Consider the following 13,401-nt stretch of genomic DNA (forward strand, 5'->3'; position numbering starts at 1 on the left):
AAATACATAAATACGCTGCATATGCGGATGATATTCTGTTCTTCATCCAACAACCACACATTTCCCTTCCAAACTTTATGTCCGCTTTTCAAACCTTGCAAACACTGTCTAATTTTAAAATAAACCTATCCAAATCGGAAATTCTCAATATTAATATTCCCAATTCTATCGATTAAAACCTCAATTCCCCTTTCAATGGAAAATGGAAACTCTAAAATACCTAGGTATTCATCTTACCCCCCATCTTCACTCCCTTTTTAGACACAATTGTATCCCCCAACTTAACAGTATTAAGACAGACTTGAGACAATGGTCTTCCCTCCTACACTCTTGGCTAGGTAAAATAAATATTTTTAAAATTAACATTCTTCCCTGGGTTCTTTTCATCTTTCAAATGTTGCCGTTGCGTGTGCCTATGATATCCCGCTTCGTCTGGAAGGGCAGACAGGATAGCCCGTGCGATCTTCTTCTGCCCCAAAAATGCGGGAGGTCTGGCTCTTGCAGACTTTAAGGCGTACTAATATGCCATTGCATTATCTAGGATCTTCAACCGGAAGTATGTTAGCGACACTAAATTGTGGGTAAAATTGGAACATGAGCTGAGTGGTGCTGACCTGTCTATTATGCCTTGGATCCCATGCTCTTTTAGAGATATATCGCCCAATACGTCACCACTGACTACCTCTACACTTGCAGTGTGGGACTCTTTGCACAAAAGATTCTTGTGGAACTATAATTCCCCCTTATTGCCTACACTGAATCACAACTTTTTTCTTCCCGGCAACATGGACACTGGCTTTAAATCTTGGTCACCTGAAGGCTCACTCCTTCTTCATCATCTCACTCAATCGGGCAATCTCAGACCCCTACCAGATATCCTGGGTTCCAAACAGGTTACCTTCATGGACAGGTGGCGATAAAACAATTACAACAATTTATTCGCTCTCTGCCACACCCAATACGAAATACTCAAGAGCTAACGCCGATTGAATATATGTTCTTTCATAAAGATCCTCCTACTCCATTGTATCTCGCAATTTTATAAAGCTATCATCCAGCTGCATAACCCCTCATATCCGTAATTTCTCAATAAGTGGGAGTCCGATCTGAACTCTCACATCCCCGACGGTCAGAGAGATAAAATATTACAGCTTGCTCATGTTTCTTCTACTTCCTCTATGACAGCCGAAACTAACTACAAACTGCTGAAAAGATGGCACTATACCCCAGCTAAATGGCACAGTATGTTCCCCTCCAGTTCCCCGTTGTGTTGGAGGAACTGCGGGAACACAGCATCTCACGCTCACATCTGGTGGTCGTGGCCGGTAATCCAACCTTTCTGGTCGAACATTATTCACCTTGTGAACCAAATAACGGGTTCTTCCTTACCCGTGGATCCGTGGACCTGCCCAATACAATGGAAACAGTGGGCTTTACAAGCGTTCTCTCACTCCACACCTGCTGAATGCCGCCAAAGCCCTCCTCCCAACCATCGGGGGTCAACCTTCTGCCCCTTCAATGAAAAACTGGCTACAGGCAGTGGAAAACACCTGCCTTATGGAAGAACTCACCCTTATAGCCAGAGAGAACTTGAAACGCCACACCGCGACATGTCAGTGGAACGAATTTAAAAGTTCTACTGGATACAAGGACATTATGTACGTGTCTCCTGCATGCTCACAACAAACTCCTCACTCATAACCAATTAGTCCATAAATATGTAGATCTGGCCTATTGTTTGTTTGTTAGATATGTAAATCTGCTACGTGATGTCTTGTGAAGTCCATCGACTACCGGCCTCTCTCTCTCCTACTTTCTTCTCCTCCTACCACCCCCTTTACCCATCTTCTACCCTCCCCTTTCTCTTCCCCGATTTTTAATTTTTCTTTTACCCCCCCATCCCTCCCTCTGTTCCTCCTGTAATTTTCAGATGCTTTTTTATTTATTATATTGTGTGAATTTGCATCGGCTAACTCCCCATCCTCCTAGACCCAGGTTAATACACAGTTTTGCATGTCCCCTAATATTCGTTTTTTTGTTCCTGTGTGTCTCCGGACAATGTATTTTATATACATGTTTGCATATGTGATTACCGTATGTTTTTAAATGCTTTTCTTGGGTTTTGATCAATAAACATATATTAAACAAAAAAAAAAAAACAAGAAGGGGGGCTGCATGGAACATAACAACAAGGGAGACTGCATGGAACATAACAACAAGGGAGGCTGCATGGAACATAACAACAAGGGAGACTGCATGGAGTATAACAAGAAGGGAGACTGCATGGAACATAACAAGAAGGGAGGCTGCATGGAACATAACAAGAAGGGAGGCTGCATGGAACATAACAAGAAGGGAGGCTGCATGGAACATAACAAGAAGGGAGACTGCATGGAACATAACAAGAAGGGAGACTGCATGGAACGTAACAAGAAGGGAGGCTGCATGGAACGTAACAAGAAGGGAGGCTGCATGGATCATAACAAGAAGGGAGACTGCATGGATCATAACAAGAAGGGAGGCTGCATGGAACATAACAAGAAGGGAGGCTGCATGGATCATAACAAGAAGGGAGACTGCATGGATCATAACAAGAAGGAAGGCTGCATGGAACATAACAAGAAGGGAGGCTGCATGGAACATAACAACAAGGGAGACTGCATGGATCATAACAAGAAAGGAGGCTGCATGGAACATAACAACAAGGGAGACTGCATGGATCATAACAAGAAAGGAGGCTGCATGGAACATAACAACAAGGGAGACTGCATGGAGTATAACAAGAAGGGAGACTGCATGGAACGTAACAAGAAGGGAGACTGCATGGAACATAACAAGAAGGGAGACTGCATGGAACGTAACAGGAAGGGAGACTGCATGGAACATAACAAGAAGGGAGACTGCATGGATCATAACAAGAAGGAAGGCTGCATAGATCATAACAAGAAGGAAGGCTGCATGGATCATAACAAGAAGGGAGGCTGCATGGATCATAACAAGAAAGGAGGCTGCATGGAACATAACAACAAGGGAGACTGCATGGATCATAACAAGAAAGGAGGCTGCATGGAACATAACAACAAGGGAGACTGCATGGAGTATAACAAGAAGGGAGACTGCATGGAACGTAACAAGAAGGGAGACTGCATGGATCATAACAAGAAGGGAGACTGCATGGATCATAACAAGAAGGGAGACTGCATGGATCATAACAAGAAGGAAGGCTGCATAGATCATAACAAGAAGGAAGGCTGCATGGATCATAACAAGAAGGGAGGCTGCATGGATCATAACAAGAAGGGAGGCTGCATGGAGTGTAACAAGAAGGCAGGCTGTATGGAACATAACAAGAAAGAAGGTTGCTTGGAACAGAACAGGACGAGAGGTTGCTTGGCACAGGACAGGAACGAAGGTTGCTTGGAACAGAACAGGAACGAAGGTTGCTTGGAACATAACAAGAAGGAAGGTTGCTTGGAACAGAACGGGAAGAGAGTTTGCTTGGCACAGGACAGGAACGAAGGTTGCTTGGAACAGAACAGGAACGAAGGTTGCTTGGAACAGAACAAGAAGGGAGGTTGCTTGGAACAGAACAAGAAGGGAGGTTTCTTGGGACAGACCAAGAAGAAAGCTTATGTAGGACAGGACAGGAAGGGAGCTTACCTGGGACAGAACAAAAAGGGAGGTTATGTGAGACAGGATATGAAGGGAGGTTGCCTGGCACAGTACAAACCTGCTTTCTCAAATTCTAGGGGCTCCGCTTTTCTGAGATGTTTTTGCAGTGGGTTTGGATTAGTCCTCTGGCTTTGAAATCTGCTTTCATTTTCTAAAATCAGGAAGAAAGATTTTAATAAAAAGACAACAAAACAAATCTATGTCCTTAACCCGTTCCTACCAGTGTAACACATGTGCCCGGCATCATGGAAGCGGTCTGCATTCCGTGGGGCGTCATATGTGAACCTGTACTTGTGCTGGACGCACATTATCAAAATGATGCTATGAATCTAAGAGGGAGATTAAGTTTGAGAGACGGCAGTTACAACCCATAAACATATTTTATTTTTATTTTTTGCTGTGTATCCCTTCAGATACAGTAAGAAGGATGTTCAAGGTTCTCCAGCAGATGTGTTCCAGGATCATGAGATCATCAATAAAATATCTGCAGGAGAAACTAAAGGTCTGAGAAGATAGACTAAGCTCCTTGTATGCATCTCTTTTACAAAAGTTTTTATTATTATTAAGTGCATTCGAATACAATAGGCTTTCATACAAATCACAGTTCAGGTGTTTCACAGTATAATATTATATTATAACGATGCCAACATTTTCTGTGTCCGGGTGGACCCGGGTGTTCACATGACTGCAACAGAAGCTTGTCGTTCAATACTTTGACAGCCCATAGTAACCATCTACTGTAAATTGGAAAGAGCAAAGAAAGAAAGAGAAGAAAAAAAGAGGGGGAGGTTGAGGAAGAGAGAGGGGAGGGGGGGAAGAGATTGGGCTCACAGGGTATGCACAGCCGATTCTTACAATGACAATATAGCGACATCGAATCTAGGAGAATAATGATACGCGATCCAGGGCTGCCACACACGCAGAAACTTGGCATGAGTGTCAGAAAGAACAGAAGACAATTTTTCGTTGACCATAACCTCATTTAGCCGATTCTTAACTGCCTCGAAGCTCAGGGCTGGGGTTCTCCATGCTCTGGCTATTGTCAATTTAGCTGCAGTAAAAAGATGTTGCGCCAATTGGCGCTCTGGGCGCAATAGCGCATTGATTGGTTTGCCAAGGAGCGCCTCAAACGGATCCCTTTTAAGATTTACTCGAAGCAGGCTACGGAGCAATGCATACACCCTGACCCATAGTCTGCACACTCGCGGGCACGTCCACCAAATATGGGCCATAGTGCCCTCTTGTGCACACTCCCTGAAACAAAGAGGGGAATAGGATGGGGCAAAGCGAGCCAGGCGCACCGGGGTGTAATACCACCGGTATAACACCTTATATGCATTTTCCAGAATTACTACGTTGCGTGAGCATTTGGATATGGCTAGGGTCATTGCCCGCCAGTCCTCCGGATCCAGCTTCCTCCCAAACTCCCTCTCCCATTGCAAATGATAAGTCCGCACTGGAGGTCTCCTCTTAGAGATCAGAGCTGAGTAAATCATAGATATCAGACCAGGAGAATGGGGCCTGGATCTGCAGATGCTCTCAAACGGTGTCAACCTGTAAGGGGCGTCCTGCGATCTAAGGAGACTCTGGAGGAAATGACGGATCTGCAGATATCTGTAATATTCTCGTAGCGGCAGGTCATGCGACGAGCGCAGAACATTATATGTTAAAATCCTAGTGGGAGTAAGCAAGGAATGTACGTCGCCAAATCCATTAATGGTCCACCACTTGAATTGCGCTGGGTGATCAAGACCCGGAGGGAAAAGCGGGCAATGCAAAAGCCGCAACAGTGGGAGATGGGGGGAAGCCAGTCCCGCCGAGTACTTCACCGAGTCCCAAACTCGCAGCGTATGAATCATACAAGGCCCCGTTATCTTAGGGCGATGTACAGGTGGGAGCCATGGTAATGAAGAGATTGGGATGGGGTCAGTCTCAAGCAGATCAATAGCCGCCCATAGCGGGAGTTGATACGTCTCATGGAGGTGAGAGAGCGGAGCAATGGTGGCAGCTACATAGTAGTCTCTTATATTCGGGACCGAGAGGCCCCCATCACGTCTGCTGGCGAACAGGATTTGTTTATTAATACGGGGGCGAGACGATCCCTAGATAAATTGCAGGATCCTACGCTGGTGGGTATTGAGGACGTGGGAGGGAATCGGGACGGGGAGAACCCTAAAATAGTAAAGTAGCTTTGGAAGGTACGCCATTCTGACGGCCGTTATTCTCCCAAACCACGAAAGAGGCAAAGAGGACCACGCCGACAACATATCCGTTAATTTCGTGAATAATGGTGGATAATTCGCCTGATATAAAGCCTGATATGTTGATGTGAGATGGATTCCCAAATAAGGCAAGGAGGAGACCCACTGGTAAGGAAAGGCCGATTGCAAGTCCCTCAGTAACTCCGCAGAGAGGTTAGTCGACAATGCCTTCGATTTAGATGAGTTAATCTGGAGTCCTGAGAGAGACGCAAAGGTTTGCAACAATGCGTGTAAATTTGGCAGGGAAGTTCTAGGAGAGGTGACAGAAAGAAGAATGTCGTCTGCAAATAAGGAAATCTTGTGGGGGCAACCTGCTATTTCTATGCCCTTGATATCTGGATGAGCTCTGATTGCCTCCGCCAGAGGTTCCAGTGCCAACACAAAAAGAAGGGGAGACAGTGGACACCCCTGACGGGTTCCCCTGCTGACATTAAACATGGGGGATTCAAATCCATAATATTTAACTTTTGCTCGAGGGGAATCATATAGGGAAGACATCCAAGCCATAAAGGAAGTCCCGAATCCATAATGCCGTAGGACAGACATGAGATAGGGCCAGGATAAGGAGTCAAAGGCCTTATTTATATCAAGGGAGAGAAGCATGGATTCCAGAGATCGAGTCTGGGCTATATGTTGGAGTTGAACTATACGTCGTATTGCATCTCCCGCCTGTCTCTGAGGTACAAAGCCCACCTGATCTTTTTTTATTAACCGGGGAAGAAAAGAGTTTAATCGATTCGCCAGGATTTTTGTCAAGAGTTTCATATCTACATTAATGAGTGAGATAGGCCTGAAATTGGCCCAAGATGAGTGGTCACGGTCCGGTTTAGGAATCATCACCACATTTGCTGTCAGAAGATCAGGGGTGAGAGGATAGCCGTTTTTCACCGAATTGTACATTGCCACCAGGTGGGGAGCTATCACCGATGCCAGCTTCCTATAAAAAAGCGCAGTATACCCATCAGGCCCAGGACGTTTGCCCACCTTGAGTTCTTTTATTGCTTGTAGAACTTCGGAGAGCAGAATATCTCTGTCCATGAGGGTAACGTGAGCCTCCCTTAAGGATGGGAGCGAAAGGCTTTCCAGGAAGTCCGTCGTGCCCCGAGCCACACTCCCCCCTGGTGCCTCGTATAGTTTCGCAAGGCGAAACGCGAATTCCTCCAGGACATGCTTTGGGTTTCCCGATAGGACATTGTGTCGATCCCGTAGGGTTATCGGGTTCAATCTAGGAGCAAAGGTTCGGAGTCTGTTAGCTAACATACGGTTTGGCCTATTTGCTCTCACATACCACCTCTGGCGGGACCAGCGCAATACACGCTCAGCGCCCTCCGTGAGACACAGATCAAGCTCCGATCTAGCTAATTCCAGCAACTTGCGGTTGCCCGGAGTGGGGGATTGTTTAAAGTTTCTCTGATAGAGACACCAATCGGGACTCAAGCTCTTTCTGCTTTGCTTCTCTAGCCGTCTTACGGGCCGAAGCCAGACCAATTATCCGACCCCGCAACACCGCTTTATAAGCCTCCCAAAGGACCACCGGAGACTGCACCGAGCCCAAATTTTCACGAAAGTAGTCCTCCGAAGCCTTAACAATATCTGCTGTCACCCCCGCATGTGAAAGAAGGGAATCATTCATCACCCAGGGAGAAAACCGAGGTCTATCTAGGATAGAGTGACAGACTACTAACACTGGATCATGATCCGACCAAGGGACAGCCAAAATTGAAGCCGATACCACCAACGGAAGATGACGTCTGAGCATAAACATATGGTCTATCCGTGAGTGAACCTGATGGGGGTGAGAGTAATGGGTGTAGTCCCTGCCCTGTGGATGACACTCCCTCCACAGGTCGACCAAGTCCAGCGCCAGTAAGGAGGACGCAAATTTCTTAGCCCCCGCCGATTGTCCATTTCTCTCGGGCGGATGCTTATCTAGTTTGGGATTTAATATAAGATTCGAGTCACCTGAAAGAAGGAGGGTGCCCCTGCAGTGGGACATAAGCAGGGCGCAGACATGGGTCAATACCATAAGTGCATCATTTGTCCAAAAAATAAAAATAAAAAATAAAAGGACCAAAACAGGTACCCTGCCAGTCATCAGCAGCTGGCAAGGTGGATCTTTACCGTCCAGAGGTGAAAACCAGCACAGTCTGACTGTAATCAAATACCGACCAGCTTACCACTCCTCAGTATCGTGGGTCGGAGGTGTCTTGCTCCAGTCTCCTGGTGGCGTTAGTCGCAGCTTGTTCAAGAGGCTGAGGTCTCTCTGCTGTACAAAGGCAGGGAAAAAGAACAAAAACAAAGCACAAACTTGCAAAAGGTAGGGACAACATGTTTCTAGCGATGTCCGTCTGTAGAGGCTTCATGAAACCTCTGAGCCTTGAGAGTGCAGAGGGCTTGGGATCCGTGCTGTGAGGATTGTGAGGATCTCGGTGGGGCCCGAGAGGGACCCGGTCGGGCCACTGCTGCTTCGGGTTGAGAAGGAGGGAGGTCAAACTGTAGCTCCTGGAATTGCCGCCTCAGATCCGGCAAAGATGAGGCATGAAACTGACGTCCCAAATGATAAAAGGAGAGTTTAAAGCGGAACCCCCACCGGTAGCGGATGTTTCTGGCTTGCAGGATTTGCAGATAGGGCTTTATATTCCGCCGTTTAGCGATAGTGACCGGGGAAAGATCTGCGAACAATTGGAGGGAGTTTCCCTGGAATGTAATGTCCGGTAATTCCCTGGCCGCCTGGAGAAGTCGTTCCTTGGTTCTGTAGAAGTGAAATTTTATAATCACATCTCTGGGGGGGCCCTCAGTTGGTTTGGGAGCGAGGGACCTATGGATCCGGTCGAATTCCAGGCGTTCCGTGGGAATATCAGGCGCAAGCTCCTGAAAGAATGCTGTAGCTGTACCCTGGAGATCCGTAATGGTCTCTGGGAGGCCGCGAATACGCAAATTTCCTCTGCGGGCCCTATTTTCTGAGTCCTCAAGTTTGTCCTGGAGTGTTACAAGTTCCGCATTCAGTTTCTCCACCTCTTCCTCATGACCCTCCAGTACCGTGGTTGTTAGGTCCATCCTTTCCTCCAACTGATTAGTGCGGTGGCCTAGCTCCTTAAGACCCTTCACCAGTTCAGCAGACAGTTTACGAGAGGCCGAGGTGATCTCGTCCCTTACTATGGTGCGGAATTTCTGTAGCAAAGCATCAGAGTTAGTGTCCACAGGGCTGGCTAGGTTAGAGGGAAACTGTGACAGGCTATCGTCAGAGTGCTGTGTGGTGTCATCAGGTTCCGGCGGTTCGGGCGCCATCTTACCCTTCCCTTTCGCCTTCCCACGGACCGGAGAGGATTTCTGCTGTGATCTGTTGCGGGGACGGTTCCGGGGTGTATTATACATACCCGCCAGTAGCCCAAAAGCGCATGCAGTAGTTGGGGCAGATGTGACAAGAAATGCTAGATGAATATGCCTTATCAGCCAAGTGTAAAGTTCCGACGGCGCGGTGCTAGGGAATTACGTTGCCATTTTCCCTGCTACCGCGTATGCACTCCCAGTTAAGGTGTACGTTATCACATGTCCATCACTAGGCCCTCCAGGGCCTCTATATACTGGGAGGATGGTATGCAGTACAGGGGGGGGAGCAGAAAGTGCCTTAGGAAGTGTGAGGGGCCTGTAATGGTGGACTGGGTGTACCAAGATGGCCACCGCCTACCTCAGTCTGCAGTGTGTCCTCAGTGGTAGTGTGCAGGCTGCCAGCACCAGTCCTCTCCACCGAATTCCACTCCCAGGCCTCAGGGGGGCTCCTCCGACACCCGCTGGGTGGGTGCGTGTCACCGCTGTCAGCGCGGCCCGCGGTACGCGAGCGCGGAGGCTCCGGCGTCCCTGTAGGCCGCAAGATGGCGGCCGGCGTCCAGGCAATGCGGCAGGCCTCGGGCCTAATCGCGGGGCTCCGGCCGGACCGGAGCAGTAATATCGGGATAAAAACGTTCCCGGGACTCTTGGGGAGTAGGCTGAGGTGCCCGCCGGCCTGAATCTTGCCTTGGAACGGCGGATGGATGAGGATTAACTCCCGGCCGGCGGAGCTCAGCCGAGATGCGTCCTCTCCCCAGCACTTCCCTCCTTGTATGCATCTCAATGCTTTGTATTCAGCTTTGACTGGAGTTGCCCTTCCCCCTTGTGGCTACCACAGCCTCAGATCATCTGGGAAGCCTTTCTACAAGATTTTGGGTTTTGAGGGAATATATGCCCCTTTGTGAGGCCAGGTACTGATGATGGATGAAAAGACCTGGCTCACAATTAGTGTTCCCTATCATCCCGATTCCAGAATGTGTTCAGTAGGGTTGAGTTCAGTGCTTGTTAAATATCCTAGTCCATGGTTAGGATTAATGAACCATGGTCATTAATATACTGTAGAGTTGCTCCTCTCTGCGTCTATAACATTCTCCACCAGGACTGGACTGGGACAGAAATTTGGCCCTGGACTTCATCCAGACCGGCCCACTTACATTTTGAGTGTCCCATCAGCACTCCCTTACATCAGAGTGTCCAATCACCAGCCCCCTTATATCAGAGTGTCCCACCACCAGCCCCCTTACATCAGAGTGTCCCATGAGCACCCCCTTACATCAGAGTGTCCCATCAGCACCCCCTTACGTCAGAGTGTCCCATCAGCACCCCCTTACGTCAGAGTGTCCCATCAGCACCCCCTTACATCAGAGTGTCCCATCAGCACCCCCTTACGTCAGAGTGTCCCATCAGCACCCCCTTACATCAGAGTGTCCCATCAGCAACCCCCTTACATCAGAGTGTCCCATGAGCAGCCCCCTTACATCAGAGTGTCCCATCAGCCCCCCCTTACATTGGAGTGTCCCATGAGCAGCCCCCTTACATCAGAGTGTCCCATCAGCACCCCCTTACATCAGATTGTCCCATCAGCAGCCCCCTTACATCAGAGTGTCCCATCAACAGCCCCCTTACATTAGAGTGTTCCATCAGCAGCCCCCTTACATCAGAGTGTCCCATCAGCATCCCCTTACATCAGAGTGTTCCATCAGCAGCCTCCTTACATCAAAGTGTCCCATCAGCACCCCCTTACATCAGAGTGTCCCATCAGCAGCCCCCTTACATCAGAGTGTCCCATCAGCAGCCCCCTTACATCAGAGTGTTCCATCAGCAGCCCCCTTACATCAGAGTGTCCCATCACCAGCCCCCTTACATCAGAGTGGCCCACTGAGCCAACAATTACGAACGTAGCGACGTACAAGACGTATGTGGTGTCTCCATTGTTGGCGGAAAGTCCGACAACAAATGTTCGATGGAGCAGCGTACACACACGGTGGGACTTTCAGCCAACAAGCTCACATCCAACATTTCCTGTCAGAAAGTACGACCGCGTGTACGCGGCATGAGGGTGGTAGGGGATAGGACAAAGCTGTAGATTGAAGGTTTGAGAAAGATTTAGATACTTTGCATAATTTTATACTAATCAAAATGCTACGACCTGCGAGTGTAAAGCATAACAGTTCTGCTGCATGTTCCTGGAATAAATTTGCAATACGTTCTAGGCATTGAGGGTCTTCCTCTGCACTCCTCTCTCTGGACAGCGACTCAATTTGGTCATTATAAGTTCTGGCATGACTGGTAAGGCCTCTCGACATGTATGTGTGGCACTCCTGGATAAAAGAAAAACACTTGTTACAGCATAAACACAGCGCGCAATGTGCCAGACATCCAGCATAGAGCATTTTACAGAAGAATACCAAAGGAGAAATAAATTGTCGCAGCTGGGGGAAAATAATGGGGTTAAAAGTCCATAATTGTGTTTCCGCAAAGGTGTGTGCTCACCCCGTCTTATCGTCCACCCCTGGACCGCTAACCTTGATAAAAATGAATCCAGAATTCCCCCCAGGCATGTACCACCACTTTCTTACAGATCATTGGTCACATGAGCTAGTTCTAGCCCACCACTTCTATGATCAGGGGAAGTTCCTGTCTTCCTCTCGCCTTTCCACCCAAATGGAAAAACCACCCATACCCCCCTGGACGTACTTACTACTCACACCTGTGTGATGAGGCTGAGCTAATGGGCACTGATAAGGCTGCATTAATAGGCACTGGTGAGGCTGAGCTGAAGGGCACTGATTAGGCTGCATTGATGGGCATTGGTGAGGCTGCATTTATGGGCACTGATTAGGCTGCATTGATGGGCACTGTTGAGGCTGCATTGATGGACACTGGTGAGGCTGCATTGATGGGCACTGATGAAGCTGCATTAATGGGCACTGATGAGGCTGAGCTGATGGGCACTGATGAGGCTGAGCTGAAGGGCACTGATTAGGCTGCATTTATGGGCATTGGTGAGGCTGCATTTATGGGCACTGATTAGGCTGCATTGATGGGCACTGTTGAGGCTGCATTTATGGGCACTGATTAGGCTGCATTGATGGGCACTGTTGAGGCTGCATTGATGGACACTGGTGAGGCTGCATTGATGGACACTAGTGAGGCTGCATTGATGGGCACTGATGAAGCCGCATTGATGGGCACTGATGAGGCTGAGCTGATGGGCACTGATGAGGCTGAGCTGAAGGGCACTGATTAGGCTGCATTGATGGGCATTGCTGAGGCTGCATTTATGGGCACCGATTAGGCTGCATTGATGGGCACTGTTGAGGCTGCATTGATGGACACTGGTGAGGCTGCATTGATGGGCACTGATGAGGCTGAGCTGATGGGCACTGATGAGGCTGCATTAATAGGCACTGGTGAGGCTGAGCTGATGGGCACTGGTGAGGCTGCATTGATGGACACTGATCAGTTTGCATTGATGGGCACTGGTGAGGCTGCATTTATGTGCACTGGTAAGGCTGCATTGGATGGGCACTGGTAAGGCTGCATTGATAGATACTGGTGAGGCTGAATTGATGGGCACTGATGAGGCTGCACTGATGGGCATTGGTGAAGATGCATTGATGAGCACTGATGAGACTGCACTGATGGGCATGTATGAGGCAGCATTGATGGGCACTAATAAGGCTAAAAGAGCTAAAAAATCTAATGGGTCCGATTGAACATGTTAAGGTGTTCACTGGCTTGTACCTATGACCCTAATAATCAGTACAAAACCAGGTGCTATTGCTCAGGGCCTATAAGACCCATGGTACCCTGGTTGTAAATTTGCAGCTTAAAGCAGGGTATGCACAGACAGTTTTTTCATTCATTCAGCGGGTTGAATCAGATGACGCGTTTCAAAGCTTCCACTTTTTCTTCAGATCTGATTGGCTGATGGAGATGTCTGTCTTTTGTGGGCTCTTGTGTTTAACCATAAGATTTAATGGACCAGAGACAAATTGCAAGCAAAACATATTCGCTACTAAATACACAAAATTAAATGAATAAAACTATAGAGGTTCATAATCTAATATACGAAGATATATACTAGACATGTGCGCCGTCAATAAATTTGTTTTGTTTTGTTCCGTTACATTTCTTA

The 13,401-nt window shown here is 48.1% G+C and overlaps 1 protein-coding gene across 3 annotated transcripts in view; it reads right to left on the reverse strand.

Moving 5' to 3' along the window:
* Nucleotides 1–13,401, reverse strand: part of LOC143923330 (guanylate-binding protein 1-like) — a 140,069-nt gene that overhangs the window by 19,469 nt on the left and 107,199 nt on the right. For all 3 annotated transcript variants that reach the window (XM_077446941.1, XM_077446943.1, XM_077446942.1), the window contains 2 exons: nt 11,410–11,581; nt 3,731–3,823 (listed from right to left, as the gene is read on the reverse strand). In XM_077446941.1, the coding sequence (XP_077303067.1) occupies nt 3,731–3,823; nt 11,410–11,581 (265 nt within the window). The remainder of the gene's footprint in view (nt 1–3,730; nt 3,824–11,409; nt 11,582–13,401) is intronic.

The sequence above is a fragment of the Lithobates pipiens genome, unplaced genomic scaffold (genome assembly GCF_037356315.1).
Source record: "Lithobates pipiens isolate NorthernLeopardFrog02 unplaced genomic scaffold, aLitPip1_a1.2 Scaffold_22, whole genome shotgun sequence".
Taxonomy (NCBI): Eukaryota; Metazoa; Chordata; class Amphibia; order Anura; family Ranidae; genus Lithobates; species Lithobates pipiens.